The 22,723-nt window shown below is 46.6% G+C and overlaps 1 protein-coding gene across 1 annotated transcript; it reads right to left on the bottom strand.

Moving 5' to 3' along the window:
* Nucleotides 1-722: 722 nt before the first annotated feature.
* Nucleotides 723-21,629, bottom strand: LOC107376254 (envoplakin). Its single transcript, XM_015945262.3, has 22 exons — nt 21,455-21,629; nt 17,476-17,575; nt 17,232-17,386; nt 16,927-17,050; nt 16,721-16,852; nt 12,609-12,650; nt 12,206-12,367; nt 12,017-12,124; nt 11,435-11,530; nt 11,254-11,364; nt 8,582-8,728; nt 8,348-8,502; nt 8,169-8,266; nt 7,915-8,087; nt 7,651-7,829; nt 7,435-7,573; nt 7,164-7,357; nt 6,933-7,083; nt 4,895-4,978; nt 4,686-4,796; nt 4,508-4,600; nt 723-4,421 (listed from the first exon to the last, which is right to left on the bottom strand). Exons 1-22 carry the CDS (start codon nt 21,493-21,495, stop codon nt 945-947), a joined length of 6,072 nt encoding a protein of 2,023 aa, XP_015800748.3. The 5' UTR covers nt 21,496-21,629; the 3' UTR covers nt 723-944.
* Between the last annotated feature and the right edge of the window lie 1,094 nt (nt 21,630-22,723).

Below are 22,723 nucleotides of genomic sequence, written 5' to 3'. Positions count from 1 at the left end.
GGCAGCAATTTTCTAGGGGTGGTCATGGCCACCCCTGGCCCCCCCTTGGGGGCGCCCTTGCTTCTAGGCTGGATTACCGACATACATGGACATAATTTTCAATTTAGAAGTGTGTGTGTGTGTGTGTGTGTGTGTTGGGGGGGGGGGGTATCTTTACAGTATGTTCTAATGGGAAACAGGCTTCAACACAAACGGTTGTTTTCCGCTTGGTCCTAGAGCTCAACCAGTGTCAATTTAATATAGCGTAATATTGTTTTTGGATGGTAAAAAGTGCAGGGGTCAAAACTTGACTTTGGAAAAAGTGTGTGTGTGTGTTGGGGGGGGGGGGCTGTCCCCCCTGCCCCCCCCCCCCAAATTACGTCCATGCCGACATATATGAACTTTTGTGCCAGTTTCTAGCTGTTCCAATTTCCCCTGTACTCGAAGTTTTTGCTGTTGTAAAACTTTTATCTTCAATTTTCATCAGAGTTTATTTTATAAACATTTTCATCACCACAGACTCGGATGGTACCTTGTAGAGGAAACAAGATGGAGGAAAGAGTTCCTTTTTGGCGAGAATCTAGTTCTATATCTGCCAGAATTACCATGAAATAGGATATTTGTGAAGGCTGTAAAACAGAACCGATCTTCTCTCGTCTGGGCTGGGAGTGGTCCCGATCCGGACCAGAACACGGACTTACAAACCCGCTGAAAACTTGCAAATAAAGGCAGAAAAATTAATGTAAATCTGGTAAAGTTTATTTGACACACTGGAATGGTTCAGATGAACAAATCCAATTATAGGACAATAACAACCATTTTTATTTTACATCAAACCAAATTTATCACTTTTGCACCAAAACCATCTACTTTTTATGTTTATGAACATGTAAAAGTTATCATCTGCTTCAGTCCACTAGCTGAGCACCCCTGGCTGCAGCAAACCAACACTTGGAGATGTGTGTCTAGAACACGCTGGAGGAGCTGAAGCGGTAGTTTGAGTATGACGGAGCATTTGCACTGGTGGAGGCTGCAGGAAGCAGCAGGAGCCCCGTGGTGATGTCTCTCCTACACAGGTCTATGGCCTGCTTGTAGGATATCTTCTCCTTGGTGATTGGGTCAATCAGCTCTTTGGTGTGTGATGCTTCATCTTTCAGCTCGTCTGCCATTGTGTCATCAATCAGTTTGGCAGCGAGGGCCTCATCAACGGTTAGGCGGCCTGCTTTCTTGGGATCCACCAACCCCCCAGTGAGGTACTGTGCCTCCAAGAACCTCTTGGCGTTCTCTTTGGGGATGTACCCTTTCTGCGCTGCCTGCCCCGTTGCAAGGCGCTCTTTTGTCGTAGGATCTTCAACCCCGGTGAAGGCTTTCTGGGCACTGAGGAGTTTGTACATCTGGCCTGATTCGATGAGACCTACTTCAACCGCTTTGTGAACGGAGAGCTTGTCCTTCTTGGTCAGGTCGACGATCCCACCGGAGGCCGCCTGCGCCTCCAGCAGCCTCAGAGCTGTGTCAGCATCGATGAGTTTGCGGGTAAGAGCGCTTCTCACCGACATGCGACTGTCAGTGGTGGTGTCGAACACACCGGAGATTGGGAAATATTCGTCGGCTGTTGAAGCTGCGATACTGCTTAAGCTTCCACTGAGGTGAGTGTTCAGGCTGCTGTAGGACCTCGATGAAGACATGGAGTTCAAGGGGGAGGTGGCGGTGGCTTTGGTAGGAGTTTTGAGTGTTGGTGGAGGAACGTAAGGCTTCTGTATCTGCCCTGCAACAAGGAGAGCAAACTCAGAAATGGGTATCTTCCCCTCCTTGTAGCGGGCCACATCGTACTCGGTCAGGCGTCCCTCCTTCAGAGCGTCCTTGACGGAGTACTGTTGACCACTTTTTCGATCCTGCAAAATTGTGGTATCTCCATCTGGACCCGTTCTGGTTATTTCCTCCCAGTCGCACTCCAGCTGCGACAGCTGCAGGTAGTGGTTTCGATCGATGACTCCTTGTAAGTAGGCGTCGTACGGAGACAGGTCTTTGCCGGTTTCTGGATCCAGGATGGTTATCCTTGTTGAAAGATTCGTCTCCCTGGTGTGAGTTTCAGAATAGTCCTCGCTTTTGATGCTGTTGCGCAGCTCGGCGATGAGCGTTTCTCTCTGGTGTATGATGTCCTTCTCATTCAGGATCTCCCTCTCCAGCCGCTGAACCTCAGACGTGGTTTTTAGACTCCTCTGTCGCGCCATCTGGTTCCTCTCACTCACTAGCTTGGACTGCTGCTGGAAAGCTATGCTGATGCTTTGCCGTTCGGACTCCTGTATTTTGAGTTGATGGAGGAGGTCCTCCTTCTCCCTCTTGAGAGCATCTCTGAGGGAGAAGAGCGTTGCCTCCTCCTGAGAGGTCACAGACTTGGATGCAGAGATGTGTTTGATTTGCATGTTTACTTTGTGGATGCTGTCTTCCTGCATCTGTCTGAGATTTCGCTCCTGATTCAGTAGCTCTCTGACATGATCCCTCTCAGCTTCTACTGCTGGGTCCTTCTCCACACGGACAACCTCTCTGTAAACTACCTTCTCAATTGACTTCTCCTTTTCAAGGACTTCCAACTTGATCCTGAGGGTTCTAATTTCTCTCTCCAAGCGGCTGATGTTGGTACCCTCCGTCTCCAAGCCTGAGCGAAGATCATTGGTGAGTTTTTCCAGCTTGGGGTCCCTCTCTACTTTCAGGACCTCCTCTATGATGATTTTCTCCTGAACAGGTGACGGAGTGTTCTCCAGCTCAAGAATACGGGACTTGATCTGCCTCAGCTCGGACTCTACTTGGATCTTCTTCTGACGCTCATCCATCTCAGCCAGGTTCCTCTCTTTTTCTTCGATCCGGGCTCTCAGCTGTCTGACCTCTAACTCGAGTTTCCGACGCATCTTCATCTCATCATCCAGGTTCTTGTTTAACTTGTCGTGTTCCAGGAACTGCTTTGGGTCCTTCTGAAGACGAACCACCTCCTGTGTCACGATCTTTTCCTCCGGCTTCTGACGCTCAAGGGTGATGTACTGGTTCTGAAGGTCGAAGAGACTTTCCTCCACAAGGCGGCGTTGGTGAATCTCCTCCCTCACGTTTCTCCGAAGTCGGTCCGCCTCTTTCTCCAGGAGAGGGTCGTTTTCATATTTGATGATCTCTTTAGACACAAGCTGCGTCTCCACTTTAGATTTCTCGTCCTTCAGATCATCTCTTTCCTTACGTAGACGGGACAGCAGCTCAAAGGTGGTGTCATAGTTGACTTGCAGACGGTTGACTTGGTTGTTCAGCCTTTGCAACTCCCTGATGACCTCTGGGCTCTTCTCTTCTTTGATCACCTCCTGGGTTACCTCCTTGTACTCCACTTTGGGCTTCTGAGCACGCAGGTTTGTCAGGGTCTCCATGACGATCTCGATCTCTTTCTCCAGGTCCACACGTTTCCGGCCCGAGTCCTGCAGCTCTTTCTTCAGACGCATCAGCTCGACTTCGGTGTCAGGATCGATTCTGTAGATCTCATTGACGATCTCTTTGACCTCCACTTTGGGCTTGAGCTGCTCCAGCTCACCCAAGCGTAGCTGTAGGGTGGTCAGGTCTTTCAGCAGGATCACGTTCTCATCCTTCTCCTCTTCCAGAACCATTTTCAGCCTCTTAGCGTCCTCGATCACATCTGGATCTTGCTGAACTTGCTTCACCACCTTGGTGATGATCTTGGGTTCGATGGTGGGGATGACCCTTTCCAGAGTGTTAATCTGGCTCCTTGTGCTAAAGATCAAATCGTTTAGAGACTTGGATCTCAGTTCTTCCTCTGCGATGTCACCCTGGAAGGTGAGAACAGCTTTCAGCATCTCTGGGTCTTTTTCAAGTCTCACCACTTCCTTCTTCACGACCTTCTCCCTGATCTTTGGTTTCTGCTGAGACAGGACCGTGAGCTCGGTTTTCACGCTGACCGTTTCTGTGTCTCTTGTCTGAAGATAGAGTCGTATCTTTTCCATCTCGTCTTTAATCCTAGCTGCCTCTTTGTCCAGCTGGGGGTCTCGCTCGTACTCGGTGACCACTTTGGTTATCAGTTTAGGTTCGACTCTGTTCAACTGGACCTCCAGAGAGATGATCTTCTCATTGATCATTTCTATCTCGGACTGGGTTTTTGATCTCCTCAGTTCTTCGTTGTGGACGCGATCTTTCAGTGACTGAAGCTCCAGCTCCAGTTTGGGGTCTCGGTAATACTGCACCACCTCCTTCTCCTCCACCCTCTCCACTCCTCTCCTGCTCTTCAACGACAGGAACCTCGTACGGAAGGTTTCCAAGTTTTTCTCAGTGAGTTCACGTCTGTTAATTTCTTCAGTTAGGTCTCTTTTCAGACCACCGGTTTGTTCCAGGTCCTTCTGCTGGCTCTGGAGCTGCAGCTGCTGACTGACCACCACCTGACTGACTTTCTCCTCGTTCTGCACACAAATAAGAGACGTTATGTAAGTGACTCTAAAGGGTCAAGAAGAAGCTGCTGGTTGGTGTTTAATGGAGGACATCGTACCCTTGCCATAATGTTCTTGGCCGTCCTCATCTGAGCGAGTCGCTGGTCGTTTTCAGCAAAAACTTCAGCAAAGAGGTTCGCAAGGTTTTTCTCCTGGAGTGGAAACAGAAGAAAATGGGAGTTTAAAAACCGAAGACGACGAAGAGAATGTTCAAATCCTCCCAGGCTGAAACCACACCTTATTCTGTACGCCTTTAGCCAGAGTCTTAACCGGGATTTTATCGTTGACATCGCCTTTCTCTTCCTTACCCAGAGTCTCAGAGTAAGTGTTTGACTTGGTCTCGTAGTCCTGAAAGAAGGATTTAGTAGAAGGAGGGTAGAAATGAGCCAACGGAAATGCATGACCTCAGCTAACAGGGGCTAACTTTGAATTTCGTTTGAACTCACGTTTAAAACTCGCTGCAGGTCACTGGACAGGTGCTTCACTCGGTCTAAATCACCAGACCTCTTACTGATGTCCTCCACAACTTTCTAAAGGTAAAGAAGCAGAATTAATCACAGCAACACAGAAAGTAAAACCCATTTTCCAAAAGTGAATCAGCAAAACAAGTTAGCTTAAACTGTTTTTCACGCCAGCGTTGTAACATAGTAAAGATGTAAATATTGTGTGGAGATTGGAAAAAAAAATAAATATAAATGAAGTGGTTCTCTTGCATTTGCCAATAACACCACAGACATAATATGGTGGACTGGCACAACCTACTGGGGCCGCCATCTTGGATGGGTCTCCATTTGCCCCCAGTGCATTTATTTCTACTGAGGAAGGTAAACAAAAATACATTTTATTGTGCTTTTTCACACAATAAATATGAGTAAATAATATAAATTAACCCTCTGATGCATGAATTATGAGATCTTCAACCATGATTTTTTAAACAATTTTTTTCATTTATTTTTAGGTGTGAATGAAACAAATTTCAACAAATATTTTTTAAAACATTTTGTTAATTTACAAATAATTTATTACATGTCCATCGCAGTGGACAGTGTGCATTCTGAACATGAAATATGTTGGCTTGACTTACTGAAGTCCAAATGGAGGGGCTCAAATGCAATAAAGTCTTCAACAGCTGTGCTTAATAGCAAAAATAAAGAAATAACAATTTTGATTACCTGTCCACTGTAGTGACCATTATGCATCAAAGGGTTAAAATATAAAAACCCAACATGTAGGTTAGTAAAGTCAATAGTAATCCCACATGATCTGCTTTCAGTAGTGTGCCAGTTGTTGCAGCACTAAAAAGGGCATAGTTAGCCACACTGCATTGACTCCAGTTGGGTTTGGAGAGTAAGGAAACCCATCCAATATGGCGGCAACACTGTTACGCTCTCCAGCATCCAATTGAGTGTCTAAGTATTTGTGTCTACGAATAACACGGCTCGGTCCAAAACCAATGATAGGATAATTGGGTTGTCTTTCTCGCTAAGCCGCCACACTTTCCTGGGTCCTCCACTCATCACACACTCACATATTCAGCCACATAACACCACTGGAGTGGGAGGTTCTCCGCTCAATAACATCAGACAAGGAGACCACTCGCTACTGCTACCACTTCAGCTTTAGGACAAACTACCAGAGTCCCAAAAAGAAAAACATCATCTGAAGTAATGGACAACAAAAGATGTTCGGACCTAGAAATGGTGGCTGGTGTTTAGCGCTATCAGGGGGCGTGGCCTGGGGATGATAGCCAACGGGAGGGGTGAGAGTTCTGCAACTGTTTGTGTTTAAAAGCTAGCTTGTTTTGCAGATTTGCCTTTGCAGCTTTAAATGTGATAAAAGGGTAATTGATCTGGATTAGAATGTTCTTGCTCTGCATTTTGATGTGCTCTCAATGTGAATGTCCTCACCCCCTAGTGGAGCAGTCCCGGTACTGCAGCAGGGTCTTGGTATAGTACTTTTAGAGGGGGAAGAAACTGTTTAAAAGTGTTGTCCTGATCTACTCATTTAGACTTCACGCAATGTCATAAATGTAGTCTGTTTACTTTTATTAAATACTTGGGTTTCGTTTCTTGAGGGAGGTGGGAGTTGTATATGAAGTACACAGCAGTAGCTCAGGAGGCTGAGCGGGTTGTCCAGTGATCGGAAGGTTGCAGGCTTGATCCCAGCTCCGACCAGAGAACTCTGCTGTTGTGTCCTTGGGCAAGATGCTTAACCCACCTCGCCTGCTGATGGTGGTCAGATGGACCAGTGGCGCCAGTGCTCGGCAGCCTCACCTCTGTCAGTGCGCCCCAGGGCAGCTGTGGCTACATCGTAGCTCGTTCCCACCAGCGTGTGTGTGTGTGTGTGTGTGTGTGTGTGTGTGTGTGTGTGTGTGTGTGTGTGTGTGTGTGTGTGTGTGTGTGTGTGTGTGTGTGTTGTGAAGTGCCTTGGGGGCTTGTAGGACCCTAAGAAGGTGTCATACAAATACAGGCCGTACTTCCTCACCTTCTGAGATTGCTCCTTGGCTGCTATTTCTGCCAGATCATCAGTAGGCTTGATGGCGTTGTTCGGCACGTTGACCAGGAAGAAATCCAGCGACTGAACGGCGTTTTCAAACTCCTGATTTTTGTTGTTTCCTTTCTGCAGAAGAGCCAACCTAAATAAACACATCAGCAAATCCTTCGTGTTACCAGAAGGCACACCCCTTTGGCAGCTGTGCGTTTGTTCTTTAGTCACCGATCGGCGATGTGGTTGTTGACGTTGGTGTAGCGGTTCTTCAGGTGTTTCACGTCGCTCTCCTGGCGGCGGATGTCTGGGCAGTACTCGTTGAAGCTCTGCTGCAGGTGGTCACACGCTTGCTTTGTCAGGTCCAAATCTTTGCCTAATTTTTTCAGCTCATCGTTTTTTGAGAGAGCGTCCTTTTGCATGGCCTGTTGGACAGCATTGTTAAGAAATCATTCTGGACACCCAGTGGGGACATGTGGTCCTCTCAGGGGTGATGTGGTACCTGCAGCTCCTGGTTGAGAGTCTGAAGAACGTTGGGTTTGTCTTCAATGATGCGATTTGCAGCCAGCTTGTCTTCGAACCCTGAGACTAAACCATCTACCTTGTCCAGCTGTTTCTCCAGGAACATGGAGGCGGTCGCTCTGAAGAAAAGAGACGAAACCATCAGTCACAGTTGCACAAATATCAGATTTCCCATGTGAGTGGACAAAACGTTTACTTTTTATCATAAAGATCGAGGAGTGTGGTGATGTTGTGGATCTTGTTGTCGGCAGCGTTGAGTTTGAGCGCCACGGTGGAGGCCGCGGGTCCCAGAGGCTTCTTGGTCAGGATGGGATCCATCTCTCTTTGGACGGTGGACTTGTCAGATTCCAGCTGTTTCACAGTCTGGACAAATTTCTGAAGGACGGGGATGGCGTTTTAGAAAATACAATTCTTTCAAACATTTAGATCCAAGAAAGCCCACGTAAGCGGGGGAGTTCACCTCCCGGTCCCGCTGCCTGGTCTCCAGGTCTCGTGTGGGATTCCGGTTATCCAGCGGAGCCCTCAGCCGGTTCAGGATTTCCTTCTCGCTCCTGTCCAGGGCTTTGCTGATCCTGTCTATTTCACTGATGAGTTCTGCAGATTTGGTGTCCTCTGGAGAACTTTCTATGACAGCTGGAGAGAATTACACCGTCACAACTCAAACACGCCAGGAGAAATGTAACTCAGGGTCTGGTCACCTTGTTTTCTTCTCACCTGCCTTCTGAGGGCGAATCGCCTCCACAGGAGGGCTCTTCAGAGACAACATCAGCTCTGATCTACGTCCCTTCAGGTCTCTCAGCTTTTTTTCCAGGCTGAACAAAATCAGATCAATTTACCTAAAAACTATTGATGAATTCAGGGCTCTACCTCTCTCTAGTCTTTGCTTTAGTTACCTCCTGACTGAGTTCAGGGACTCCGCATCAGGAGGTGGGATCTCAAAACACACCCCCGGGAGAGTTTTGATCGTCCCATTGCTGTCCTCAAGCTCCCACTTCTTTTGGTCAGCGTTGGACCTCAGGATCAGCATCTCTTCTCGCGCCACCGTCTCCTTCAGCAGACAACAATATAAACACGAGAACAAAGAAAGGCCCGGAAACTGACCGTTGTGTTTGTGACGGCGTCCTCACCTCCCCTTCCTCCCAGTCACACAGCGACACCACTGCGGTGGGCTTGGTCGGCTGCAGCCGGCGGAGCTGCAGGGGTAAAACACTGCTGCTGCGCTCCCTGAGGGCTTCCAGCCGTTGCTCGTTCCTCTTAACAGCCGGCTCATCAGCCTTTAACAGAACCAGTAAACATCTCCATGATTATGATGCTCCCAACCAGTGGATTTCTCCGAGTGTGGGGGCCATCAATGGGCCACAACAGGTGTGTTTCCATTCAGTGTTGGGAGTAACGTGGTACAAAAGTAATTAATTACTGTAATGCATTGCTTTTTGCTGTAATGTGGTAATGTAAGGCATTACAGGGAAAGAAAATGGTAATGTTTACTCGGTACAATTGTCAGTAATGCGGTAATTACAACGCATTCTTAAACCCAGAATCAAGATGTGGGTTTCCTAAAAATTCAAATTGCGGGAAGCCTGAAAAAAAGATCCAGTATCCACATATATGACGTAATTTATGGACTCCGCTTTGCGGGCATTCTGTGAGCAGAGAGGACGCAGTGGTAATGGCTCAAATACTCCAGCTGCGTCCTGCGCATGGCCGCTGTTATAGTCACAAAATTGCTCCACCAAAACAAAGTCATTCGTTTGCGATCATTTATATCAGCCCATATTCTCCGGTACTTCATGTACTTTTCAGCTGAACTCATAATCTGCGCCCCGGTGGTTTCAACTCATTGCTGCTGGAGCGCAGCACATATTAAGGTTTTCTTTTTTTTTTTTTTTTGTGCGTTCGGTAGATCCCTTTGGCTGATTAGTTAGAAAGTAGGAAATCTAGTTTACAGTTTTTCTGGAAGACGGAGAAAACATGCAGCATGCAGGAAGGTTAGAGAGAGAGAAAGGGCAGGAAATTATTCACATAAAATCAAGAAAACAAAACAAAGTGCTTGAAAAGAAAAAAAGTAGGTAGATTTATCCCCAATGCACATTTCTACCAGTGAAAAGCAATAATATATAAGCATTTAATATTTATACATGTGATAGAATCAGATCACCCCAGAAGTCAGTCCCACATCCAGGGCCGTATCAAGGCATTTGGGGACCAAGGCAAATATAGGCTTGGAGTCCCCACCACCTCACTCCCTGATCAGTTAATATAAGATGGCAGCGTGCTGAGAGTAAAGATTGTTGTTGCTTTTATTTAATAAACAATCATTTTAAAGCACTGTTATTATATCTGACTGTTTTTAACAGCAGTCCTAGCTCAGACACCACATCACCTTCCACATATATGTCATGAGCTCACTGAGCATCAGATTACCAGATTCATACTGAAGTTGTTTTGGTGAAAGTAACATAAAGTAATGCAAAAGTAGTGTAACGCCTTACATTTTAAAATCAGTAATATTGTAATGTAATGAATTACTTTAAAATGAGGGTAACAAGTAATAAATAATGCATTACAGGTTTGAAGTAACTTGCCCAACACTGTTTCCATTGTGGGAACTTCAGGGATGGGGAAATTGACCCGTAGTGATGTCACTGATCAGCGCCAAAATGCATCTACAATAACATTAAAAGTTTTACACTGTCAAAGTACGGAATTGAATCCACTCGGAGGAGCGGTGTGATGAAAAACGTGGCGTTCAATGACCAGAAGAAGTGTTGTTTTTTACAGCGCTCTGGGAGAGAGTAAAGCCCTATTAATTACGTCGTTGTAGGGGATTCTGCTGCGTTTTTCTGTGTTGGGACTTTAATAACGCAGATTTTAAAACACTGTGAAGGTGACACAGGGGTTAGGTGCTCGCCCCACAATCGGAAGGTTGCAGGTGAGTGTGTGTGTGAATGACGGTTGTAAAGCCCCTTAGGGGGTTCGAGGACTCAAGAAGGTGCTATATCAAATACAGGCCACTTACCATTTATTTGTTTTGGTTCCATTCTGCTTTAAATGGTAAATGACCCGCACTTGTATAGCTCCCCTCAGAATAAGGACTCCAAGACGCTTTACACTACAGTGTATCATTCATCCATTCACACACACATTCACACACTGGTGGGGAGGAGCTACGACGTCCCAAGAACACGACAGCAGAATTCTCTGTCCAGAGCCGGGACCAAACCTGCGACCTTCCGATTACTGGACAACCTGCTCAACCTGTCGAGCTACTGCTGCTACAACAGCAGTTTTTCTAATTTTACTGATGTTGGTTGTTTTGGACAGTGTCTGCTGATGTCATTTCCTGCTGAGTTACAACCAATCAGGGCGACTTCACCAAAAGTTCCGCTCAGTGATTCTACTCTATTGAGTGCCTACCCCTGTTCGGGAACTTTTTGATCCTGAAAATGACCCGGTAAACGTTCAGCCGGCCCGGTGAAGTGGAGACACGCCGGGATGTTCTGGAAAATTACCCTGAAGTTCCAACAGTGGAAGCGTACCCATTATTTACAGAGGGGTCAAGTATTATTCCGACGTCATTACTCAAGATTTCCCACTGGAAAGTCCGATTTGGCTCTTTAGCACCACTAGTGTTTGGATTTGGAATTGCACCTACCTAGCACAGATGGGTAACAGAACAGAACCTCCTATGTTCTGAACACATTTGATTAGAAATTCCCAAAATGACCAGATATAAATTTACTACAAACCTGCTATTGCAGGTTGTATCTAAATAGTGGAGCAGCAGGACGCGTCATACCTCCAGAGCCCACAAGATCTCTGAGTTGGTCTTGTTGCTGAAGGACTTTGTATCCAGAGATGAATGGAGTCTCTCTAGAGAATCGGACAACGTTTCTGCTTCCAGCTGGAACTACAAAACACACAAACTCTCAGTAAAAACTTTACTACAACCACCATCAGTGGTTCTGTTCTGGTTTTACCTTCTTGTACTGATCGATGTTGTCCAGGTGAACCTCCTGGGCCAGACACAGGTTGAGGAAGGCTTGCCACTCTAACTGAACCGCATCACTGTGCATCTAATGAAACAACGACAGCTTCTGAGCAGTGGCGCGCCCAGAAAATTTTACAGGGGTGGCCAGAAGGGTCTAGAGAAAATATTGGTGGGGGCACACTACATTGGTCCGTGTGGTAACTCTGGAAATGTTTATCAATTATTTTTAAAACACAACATGCATCCAGTCCTTTTGTTTAATAAATGTTAAGCGGGAGAAACATGTATACATTTAAAAATCTGTTTATTTATTTATTCTTTAATTGTATTTTTTGGGGGGTTTACATTCATGTCTGATTAAATAATATTGTGTGAGCATTAATATGATTAATCAAAGAACACTGGTCTTCTCTGGCATGGCCAGCATTTTCTAGGGGTGGCCCTGGCCACTCCTGGCCCCCCCTTAGGGGCGCCACTGCTTCTGAGCGGCTGAATTCTATGTGAACACGTTTATTTTAGGGGATTTGAGTATCATGGAACCAGCAGAGGAAGAAAGTGCTCTGACACCAACCATTATTGTGCTGCTGCCAGGGTGGTTTGCATTAATGAGATGGTCTCCTTTTGCCTTCAGCTGGTTGACCTCGCTCTCGTGTGCGAGGAGCCCATTGGATTTAAATTTCTACATAGAAAAACAAAAACAGGAACACGTGTCAAGGTTGCGGTCAAACAACTCGCTGCTCCGTCTGCCTGTGACCATCACCTCGTACTCCATCCTGACACCAGAGGGGTCCGCCATGAGGTCGCTCCAGTCCCTCTGGAGGATCCGATCCTGCTGGCCCGACAGGTAGGCCAGCTCCTTGCTGCAGCTCTGCATGTACTCATACAAAGAGGCCAGGTTGTTGCTTCTGCGCCGCGAACTCTCCTGCAAAAAATGCACCAGTGTGAGCAGCAGCAAGCTCTGGTGGGCACACACACCTTTTATGTGTTTGATGTATGCCATAAAGCCTTTTAAACAATGTTTCTACTGGGATGTCTTGCTACAGAGCTCCAAAAGGGGTGGGACCTTCACGATTAAAATTCTAGAGTTGTTAGTGAGCAGAGTGTGGAACGTAGAACGTACCCTCTGTAGCTGACATGCTTTGTGCAAAAACAAAAAAACTTACCAAGAGTTCTGCATATTTCCTTTTCAGGGCGGCAAAGTCCTCCTGAGACAGCAAAGAGAGAGAGACAGGTTATGGGTCCAACCTACACACACACACACACACACACACACACACACACACACACACACACACACACACACACACACACACACACACACGTCTCCTAACTACCTTTCTCTCTCATGCACAAACACCCCCCCCCACACACACACACACACACTTATGTCTCCTAGCTACTTTTCTCTCTCTCTCTCTCTCACACACACACACACACACACACACACACACACACACACACACACACACACACACACACACACACACACACACACACACACACACACACGTCTGTCTTTCTGTCATAGTGAGGACCCTCATTGACTTCCATTCATTTTTAATAATAATAATAATAATACATTTTATTTCAAAGCGCCTTTCAGGACACCCAAGGTCACTTTACACAAAACACGTAATAAAATACAATAAAACAATAATAAAACCCAAAGAAGAAAAAACAGAGAGAAACATTTCAATAAAATCAGAGGTTGTAGGCAGATTTAAACATGTGTTTTGAGTTTTGATTGGAAAAGGGTAAAACTGTCGATGTTCCTGATGTCTGGGGGAAGTGAGTTCCAGAGTCGAGGAGCAGAGCGGCTGAAAGCTCTGCTCCCCATGGTAGCGAGACGGGCAGAAGGAACCGCAAGATGGATGGAAGAAGAAGATCTGAGTGAACGGGACGGGGTGTGAATACTTATAAGGTCTGAGATATATGGAGGAGAGAGGTTGTGGATTGCTTTGAAGGTATGGAGGAGAATTTTGAAGATGGACCTGAATTTAACTGGGAGCCAGTGGAGCTGCTGGAGAACCGGCGTGATGTGGTGAAAGGAAGGGGTTCTGGTGATAATACGGGCTGCTGAATTCTGGACCAGTTGCAGTTTATGAAGGAGTTTGTTGGGGAGACCATAAAGAAGTGAATTGCAATAGTCGAGACGGGAGGTGACGAGGCTGTGGACGAGAATGGCGGCAGTGTGAGGGGTCAGTGAGGGACGAAGACGGTTTATGGAACGTAGATGGAAGTATGCTGACCGAATTAAGTTATTAATGTGAGCCTGAAAAGAAAGGGAGCTGTCGAGAATGACACCCAGACTCTTGACATGAGGTGAGGGGGAGACTGTGGCACTGTCAATAGTTAAAGAAAAGCTGTCAGATGTTGAGAGGGTGGAGTTAGTGCCAACTAGAAGAAGTTCAGTTTTATTGCCGTTGAGTTTGAGGAAATTAGAGGTGAACCATGATTTGATTTCAGAGAGGCAGAGTGTAAGGGAGGATGGTGGGAGAGTTGAGTTGGGCTTACTGGAAATGTAGAGCTGGGTGTCATCTGCAAAGCAGTGAAACTGGATATTGAATTTGCGGAATATTTTGCCGATAGGGAGGAGATATACTATGAAGAGGAGGGGCCCCAGGACAGAGCCCTGGGGCACACCTGACTTGACTGGGGAGGGTTCTGAGGTAAAGGATTTTAACTGGATGAACTGAGTGCGGCCAGTAAGGTAAGATTGAAACCAGCGGAGGGGGGTGTGAGTGATGCCTAAGGAATAGAGTCTATTAAGGAGGATGGGATGAGAAATGGTGTCAAAGGCCGCACTCAGATCGAGGAGAATAAGAATAGAGATTAAACCAGAATCAGCAGCAATGAGTAGGTCGTTAGTGATCTTGATGAGAGCTGTTTCTGTGCTGTGGTGGGGACGGAAGCCAGACTGAAACTGTTCATAAAGGTTATTGCGGGTGAGATGTGAATGGAGCTGAGATGCAACAGTTTTCTCAAGGACTTTGGAAATGAAGGGAAGATGGGAAATGGGACGGAGGTTATTGAAATCATTGGGATCTAAACCAGGTTTTTTTAGAATAGGGCTGACTGAAGCGGATTTGAATAGGGAGGGGACCGTACCAGAGGATAGTGAGGAATGAATAATGGCTGTTATAAAAGGGAGCAGAGAAGAAAGGCAGGATTTAACTAAAACAGTTGGAATAGGGTCCAGTTGACAGGTGGAAGGTTTGGATTTGGTGATGTAATCTAATATTTCTGAGGGATGGGGAAGTTCAAAGGAGGAGAACGGAATGGTGGGTTCAAATAAATCAGGAGAGGGAGGGGAGGAATGAGGTAAAGAGAGATGGATTCTATTGACCTTCTCATTAAAAAACTGAAGGAGAGAGTTACAGGTTTCTGAAGAGTAAAGATGGATGGGTAAGGAGTCGGGAGGCTGAAAAATGCTGTTCATGATGGAAAATAATGTTTTAGTGTTGCTGGAGTTGGACGAGATGAGACCGGAGTAATACTGAGATTTGGCATGGGAGATGGAGTCCTTGTAGAGAGAAATCTGAGCAGAATATAAGTCTTTATGGATGGTGAGACCGGTTTTCTTGTAGAGTCTTTCAAGCCTCCGGTTGGTAGCTTTCAAGGAGCGAAGGGCAGGGGTGAACCATGGAGCAGACCGAGTAAAATATACAGAGCGGGATTTGATGGGAGCAAATGAATTAAGGATAGAAACCAGACCGTTATTGTACTGAATGACAAGATCATCGGGAGTAGAGGACAAATTAGGGGTCAAGGTGGCAAAACTGGAGGACAGGGAGGCTAGATCAATGTCCTTAATATTACGAAAAGAAATGATACGTGGTGACTTGATGATGGAGAGACGGAGGGGAACAGAAAAGGAGATGAGGAAGTGGTCCGTGAAAGGGAGCGGGTCAGCTGTACAGTTGGAGGGGGTCAGGCCGGAGCAGCAGATTAAATCCAGGGTGTGACCTTTAATGTGAGTGGGAAAATTGGCATATTGATGAAAACTGAGGCTGTCCAAAGATGAGGAGAAGTCTTTGCTGAGGGGGAGGGCCATATTGTCCATATGAATATTAAAATCACCAAGTAAAATTACATTTGGGGAAAGGGCGGACAGATGGGATAAAAGAGCAGAGAGTTCATTTAAAAACTCAGGGCTGAACTTGGGGGGACGATAAACAGTGACAATTATTGTGGGGGTCGGGCCGGAGAGTTGACAGGCGAGGCATTCCAGAGTGGTGAGAGGAGGAAGGTTTACGGGAAGGACCTTCCAAGTCTCGCGAGACCACCGCCGCGGCCCGACCCACGGGGTTTGGAGAGGTAAACAAATCCGGGAGGAGTACAGTCATTGAGTTGTGAGAAATCGCTGGGTTGTTGCCATGTTTCGTTCAGACAAAGAAAGTCTAGCTTATGGTCACTGATGGTATCTTGGAGGAGATGTCCTTTACCAGAGAGGGAGCGAATGTTGAGAAGACCAAAATTAGCAGTGCGGAAGTCCCTGGCGACAGGAGCATTAGTCCGACTAGCCAGCCGGGCTAACACGCTGGAGTCGGCAGCTCGGCAGGTATTCCTGGGTAGCCGCCGGCTAGTCGTGGACCAGAAGGAGGGTATTCCTTTGGAGCCGTCGAGATGGAGGTTCCGCCGGGACCCCCGATGGATATACCGACGGCGAGGCTGGAAGGTGATGTCGGGGAAGAGGCACAGAGCTGGTGGTGGAGATCCGGAGTAGCGAAAGCGGAGGTTGAAGAGCTCCGCCGCCGAGTACTGGAGAAGGCCATCCACGGACAGAAGAATGAGCGACAGGATGATCCAGGCCAGTGCGAGGCACACAGAAATCCTGCTGGACCACATTATGGAGTGGAGCAGGGAGGTGGTGATGTGCAACCAGAACGCAAGCTGAGCAGGTAGGTGAAAATGAGTTTTCACCGACACAGGGATGTGACCAGGGTGAAAAAGAAGAAAAAAAAATACAAAAAGTTTGTTTGCCAGCGAGCAGCGGCAGCGAGACGCGCCAGCGTTCACTCAACCGGAACCGGAAGGTTCCATTTTTGTGACCACCATGCCTAACCCTAAACCTAACCAGTGCTGAACTATTCCGAACCCTAACTTTAACTCAGATGAATTCACACCAGACCTCTAACTGCTATAGTAAGCTTCTGGTAAGCTTCTAAAAAAAGTGAGGACCAAGAAAATGTCCTCTCATTGTTGGGAAAATGGTCTAGTCCTCAGTATGTAGTAAGTACAAGAGCACACACACACACACACACCATGGTGTTACCTTTGAGGTGGGTGTGCCGGACTGCAGCTGGGTGTTGTAGGCCTCGATCTCTTTGTGCAGGAGGTTGTGAGCAGCGATCTGCTTCTCCACATCAGATAATTTGGGTCCGTAGGTCTCAGGACTTAACTGGTTCTGCGGGCCGGAGCATCAGAAGGTTTAGATCAGCAGCTGACTGAAGCTTTCTGAAACTTCACACTGAAACTGACCTGTTTCTCCTGCAGCACGGTGTTCCAGTCGACTTTTGGCCCCAAGTCCAAGTCCTGTACCTGGTGGTAGAGCTCCCTGAAGACCTCACAGTCCTTAATCCAGCGTTCGTGGAGGTTCTTCACACTGAAAACACAAACAGGCACGCTTTCTTCTAATCACAGAGAGAGTGGGAATGCGGAAGTGTTGAGGATTACTCAGTGGTATGTGACGCTGCAGGTTCAGGTTTCACAGGTAGCAGGAATGCTGATCTGTGTGTGTGTGTGTGTGTGTGTTTTCATTCCTTTTCACTCAGAAACAAACATACTCTTTCTCTATCTCTGAAGCCTGGGGGTGCCTCAGCTTCTTGGCTTTGTCCACATCCATGAACAGATCCTTCAGCAGACCCTCGGCCTGGGCCAGCTCGTCTGCGCTCTCCCTCTTGTTGAGGAGCGCCTCGTTCTTCTGATCTCTAAGTTTGTCCTGCAGAACAGCAGCAGATTAGAAAGAGGCAGGTTACTGATGGATATTCCTCTGGAGCCTCCAGCTCTGGTGTATGCAGAGTTTCTCACCGAATCCAGCAGCTTTTCTGCTTGCAGGATGTTTTTCTCCACCTGATCTGCATTCTTCTGCATCCGAGCGATCACCAGAGCCAGTTCGCTGACCTGGGTTCTGTGTAGGAACACAAACAGCAATCTAATGACATGTCCACACGGGCCATCACATCTATTTTATATTCACTCAGAAGATCTGAGTGAAATCTCTTCCTACGGGAGTCTCAGAATTCAGAAATGGGAGAAGTTTACCAAAATAAAAGCATGGAGCTCAAGAGATTCCCTAACACTTTGGACCTTTTTAACCCCGAGGAGTCCCTTACCAAACTCCCCCCATCTCCTACAGCACACAGATGTTAAACATGACTAATTAGCAACTTTTATTTGCAAAACTAAATTGCAGGTGTAGGTTTTCTACTTATTGTGCATGTTTTACTCTGTAGGGCGGGTTTTGGGGATTTTATGTGTGAAATTTTGGTAACCTCACAACCTCAGGACCTTGTCTAGGTATCATTTTAATAATCGTTTGAAACTTTTAAACCAAAACTGGAAACTTTCATGCATTCATTAGCCCACGAATGACTGTTTTTGTGCTGCACCTGCTGCACTGTAACTGCTCAGCCTTTCATCTGAATTTAATCTGATCTAAATTAATGTGTGTATTTTAATCCTGCTGTCACATAGTTTTTGCTGGAAATCACACTGAATTGCATGTGTGTATGAAACGGACCATCAAAGGGACCCTGAGGCCTTAGACACTTATGTCTAGATTCAATCCTAGACACCACAACCCTAGACGTGTATCTGGGGTTAAATCTATTGAAATAGAGCTGTTAACAGTCTCTACAGTCGTGCCCGTGAAGATCCTAATCAACCGTGGAGAGCGTTTGTGTGATTAGTGTGATAGCAAACACTAAGAAGGGCGTGTCGTCCACCGACAGCACCGACAAAAAGAAGATTCGCCAGCTCAGAGCCGCTCTAGGCTCGTAAAAACCTTCCAGCAGACCTGTTTGGGTGCTCTGGCTGTTTGCTCTGCGAGTCTCGCTCCACTCAGAGAAGAGACAGGACTATTTAACGTGACACACCTGGATTAAGAGCCTGGGGTCACATTGTTGGGTGGAGGGGAGTGTCCCCATCCCCTCTGCTTTAGCTGTCAGGAATGTTGTCGGTGTGTGCGACTGACATTCCCGTAGACACTAACGCTCCAATGAAACCAACAGATGGGTGGTTAGATGGGAGTTTTGAGAGGTGTGGTTAGACAATATGGCTGCTTGTAGTCAGACTGATGGAGAGGATTCCTGTTATCACTCCCAGTGGAGGAATGTGACCCGGAACAGTGAGGAAGTTACTGAGTAACTCTGATGCAACCGTTCAGCGAACTAGCCCAGCTCTTTTTACGTTTATTGCTCATTAGTTTCAATGAAAGTTTGAATTCTGTTCACATTTTTGACACGACTGCAGTATTTGTCGAGTTTCTGTGTGCCATTTTTAAACGAGGCCGTTTGTTTCCTGCTCCAAGGTTGTGTGGTTTTCGTTTTTGGATCAAACTTTATTTTGTGTTCCATTAATAAATGTTGATAGACACAACACACCAATTCACGAGAAATGTGCTCCAACAACACAACTCTTGGTCGGCAGCATCGTTGCTGAAAACACCAATAAGACGATCAGGACACGCGTGTCAACGTGTTTTTGTAGGCCGATGACGCGTGGACAGCTTCGTGACAATTGTAGTAAAGAGAGATGGGAGCGCTAAGATCTACTGGCTATAGCCTGGAAAGGGGCGGCCATGCTGGTAAAAATAGGGTGTTTCTCAATGCCAAGGAACCTCGCCTTGATGTCTTGGCCCCGCCCCGGTTGCCTAGGAGATACGTCATCGGGAGCCGCCAAGACTTATGTTCTCAGTTTGTTAGCTGCTTAGCTAGCTGAGCAAGAACACATGGGAGGTGTCTTGTAGCCTAGCCTTGGTCAAAAATTACCCACAATACACTGCTGTATTTTCAAAAGGACGGAGGATCAGAAGCCGGCAGCTACTTCGGGGACAATTTTCAAGTTTAAAAGTAAGTCAACTCATTTAAAATGTTTTTTTTTTAGATCCAAAGAAGTTATCTATGGTTGGTTAGTTGCTTAGTAGTTGCAGCTTCGGTGGCTAGCGGGTAGTAACTCACTTATATTTTTAATTTAATAAACATATACACAATTTAAAAAGTAAAAGCCTTGTTATATTTTTATATTTACACTAATACATAGAAAATATAACGTTATCTCCCGTGTCACGTGACGTTACATGGCCGCCGTGGAAGCCGCGGTCACGTGATGCAAGTCTGTTCCATTTAACCGTTTTCTTTGACCAAGGAAGGACAGTGTCCTCGTAAGCAAGGCGCCTTGACGTTGAGAAACACCCATAGATAGGTCTAGCAGAATGATACATCTGATGACAGGGTTTGGCGTCTTATTTCCTGATATTTGGTCATCTCTGCTCTGACTGGCTAACAGCAACACAACTCTACCACTGACTGTTTGCGCTGCATTATTGATGTTTTATCTCCAAAAATAACACAAGCCTGGAGGAGTTCTGCTGTGTCGTGGAGTTGCTAATGCTAACAATTAGCTTCTACTAGCTGAGATGTTCTCTGTTGTTTCCATCGTCCTTGAGTCAAGATGGCTGAGTCCATGAATGCTAAGTGACAGTGTGACGTAGATGTGTCACCGCTAATGCAGGAGACAGCTGTAGGAGACTAATTTCATGTTCAGCCTGCATGAAAAACTCAGAGTGACCCATTAGAATCAGAAATAATCGTTAAATTTTTTTTCAGTTTTCCACACCTTTAACTTTGTTGGTCTGAACCCACATCACACCTGACTTAAAAGTCAGAAAATTTGCTAACTGTTGTGCTCTTAGGCCAAGCTAGCTATGATTAGCAACCAAAGCTAATGTTTATTTTTGCATTTCCTGCATTCAGACACTGTAAAACATTTGAACTGATGAAGCAAAAGCAGTGACTGATTTAATGAGACACTACGCAACAGTTTATTATTGCAGCCAATGCGAGGCCGCCATGTTGGATCCGAAGCAGACAGCTGATCGGGTACCTCTAAGGTTCAAGCATCTGAGTAGCAGCTGGCGTGAATGTCTTCCTGGTTCTCTCAGTTGAGATTGCTCTCTACAGCAGGTAAGATGCTTACTGCGGATCAGCGCACAAAGTTCACCGCTCTAGACTCACGTTTCGGTTTCAGAGCAGGAATTTGGCTGAGGTTACAACAACCTGGACGAGCCCTTTCACTCCACCGACTGTTTATTTTTACTCTTATCTCTGCTGAAACACGTGGCCAACATTCATGCCCAACGGCGACATTACAAAGTTTCCTTCATTCATTTAGAATCATCCAGAAACAGAAAGGAGCATCCTCTAGAAACGGGAGGTGGGTCAGACGTTTACTCTCTCCTGGTGTTTGTGCGCTGAAACAGGAGTTGCATGAAGCTGATGCCACTCCTTTGCTTTGATGGACCACACCCACAGGTATGCCCCTCCCCCCATCCCAGGTAACAGGGGATACTGAGCAGAAATACGCACCGTGTTTACCGTGAGCTGATGTTGCACAGAGTCTGTCCTTGTATAAGTGGCTCAAAAGCCCTCTCTCACCCCTTCCCTCTCTCAGCCCGCCGTTACGCCGTAAAGCGACGGTAAGAACACAGTAATTATTCGCTCTGATGAGGTTCTCGGGGTCCTGGTTGCACACCGCCAGCTGAATGGAAGCAGGTGGCTGTCATTCATCAGCACACGCCGATAATACGCAGCTCAGGTCCAAACACGAGTCCTGCAGTCGTGATGGGCGAGTCATAAAACCAGAATATCGGGAGGAAATGGTGCCAGCAGAGGGTTTTGGTTTCCTGCTTTCTATGGTTACAAGAAGACGTGTGGCTTTTCTTTAGTGGTCAGACACAACTATGCCCTTCCACCCTTCATCAGACACTAACACGTCCTCACAGACTCACCTGTTGATCTTCGCAGGGCTGTACTCCTTTTTCTTCGACATCTTCGGGCCTGTTGGTGTAATCTGAGTCCGGATGAGTTTCTTCCAGCTCCCCGCGCTCCTCTCCCTCTCTCAATTACTGCGTCTCCTCTTGGTTAAGGAGCCTCCACCTGTCTCAGCTCCTCCCAGGCCCAACAGGTGTGTCATCAGTGCCTAGGAGTAGACTGGCTCGACCTGTTTCACCGTCCTGTCACTCCTCGGCCTCCTGCTGACACACACACATACACACACACACACACACACACACACACACACACACACACACACACACACACACACACACACACACACACATTTTAATTTCCTAATGTTTTCATGAATCCAGTTCTTCTCTGTGTCACCAAGTAAAGACAGAAAAGGAATGGGGAGAAACTGTCCCCATGACATTTAGCTCTTATTCCCGTAATGTGATGTAAAAATATTAAAAATGGAATTAAAACTCCTACTGGGAACGCTGCAAGGAGGATTATCTTTGCTTGCTGAAGTCAGAAGTGGTGCGTGGAAAATGTGAGGATCCAGTGTGTTTTTAACCATAACTCTGCATTTATTTTAAGCTCGTGGTTCGGTTCTGCTGAATAAACCTCCGAGTATCAGTGCTTATCGTTCACACACACCCCGTGCCGTTACCTAAGAGTCCAGGTCAAACGTGAGGAATGCAAAGTGCAGCCGCTGCTGACAGAAAGAACCACATAAAAAGATCTGATAGTGAACAGAACAGCAGAGGTGCTGGGTGTGTGACTGGGATGGTTGGGATGAGAGTCCACTCATCGGTGGCGTTCGCCGCTCTGTGGGGGTTAAACGAGCCTTGAAAGTGAAACAGTGAGACTCGTTTCCACGTGGGTGGAAAGAAATTTGCTCGGCGTGCTTACTGTGGGTGTGTGTGATGCGCACCTTGAGCGGTGACTCCTAAAACAACACCTTCATACCTGCAGGGTGGAGGGAGGGCTAAAAGGGAGAGAACAACGCAGAGGGGAGGAGAGAGAGTGGTGGGACAAGAAAGGCAACATCAGTCAGCTGGTCTGGACCCAGGAAGCTAGTTCTGGATCACCTCATGGTGCTCCACTGGTTTATGTTAATTACGTGTACCACTTACGTCATGCTGCCCCTTTACTTTGCCAAACCAGCTGTACATAAGAAGTTTTTATCTGTTTTACTCATTTTGAATGACAACGAGCTCCTTGGAGGAGTTCCCGTCTGGTTTAATGCTGAGAATGCTCTTTAAAGCTGTGGT

The sequence above is a fragment of the Nothobranchius furzeri genome, chromosome 12, assembly GCF_043380555.1.
Source record: "Nothobranchius furzeri strain GRZ-AD chromosome 12, NfurGRZ-RIMD1, whole genome shotgun sequence".
Taxonomy (NCBI): Eukaryota; Metazoa; Chordata; class Actinopteri; order Cyprinodontiformes; family Nothobranchiidae; genus Nothobranchius; species Nothobranchius furzeri.
This window is presented reverse-complemented; position numbering and strand designations above follow the sequence as displayed.

Excerpts from the sequence above, each read along its gene's own strand:
- LOC107376254 (XM_015945262.3), bottom strand. The coding sequence starts at position 21,495 with ATGTCGAAGAAAAAGGAGTACAGCCCTGCGAAGATCAACAG. Across the intron at positions 8,267-8,347 it reads TCCCTGAACTCAGTCAGGAG|CCTGGAAAAAAAGCTGAGAG; the intron begins GTAACTAAAGCA and ends GATTTTGTTCAG. Across the intron at positions 4,797-4,894 it reads ACCTGCAGCGAGTTTTAAAC|GACTACGAGACCAAGTCAAA; the intron begins GTGAGTTCAAAC and ends TCCTTCTTTCAG.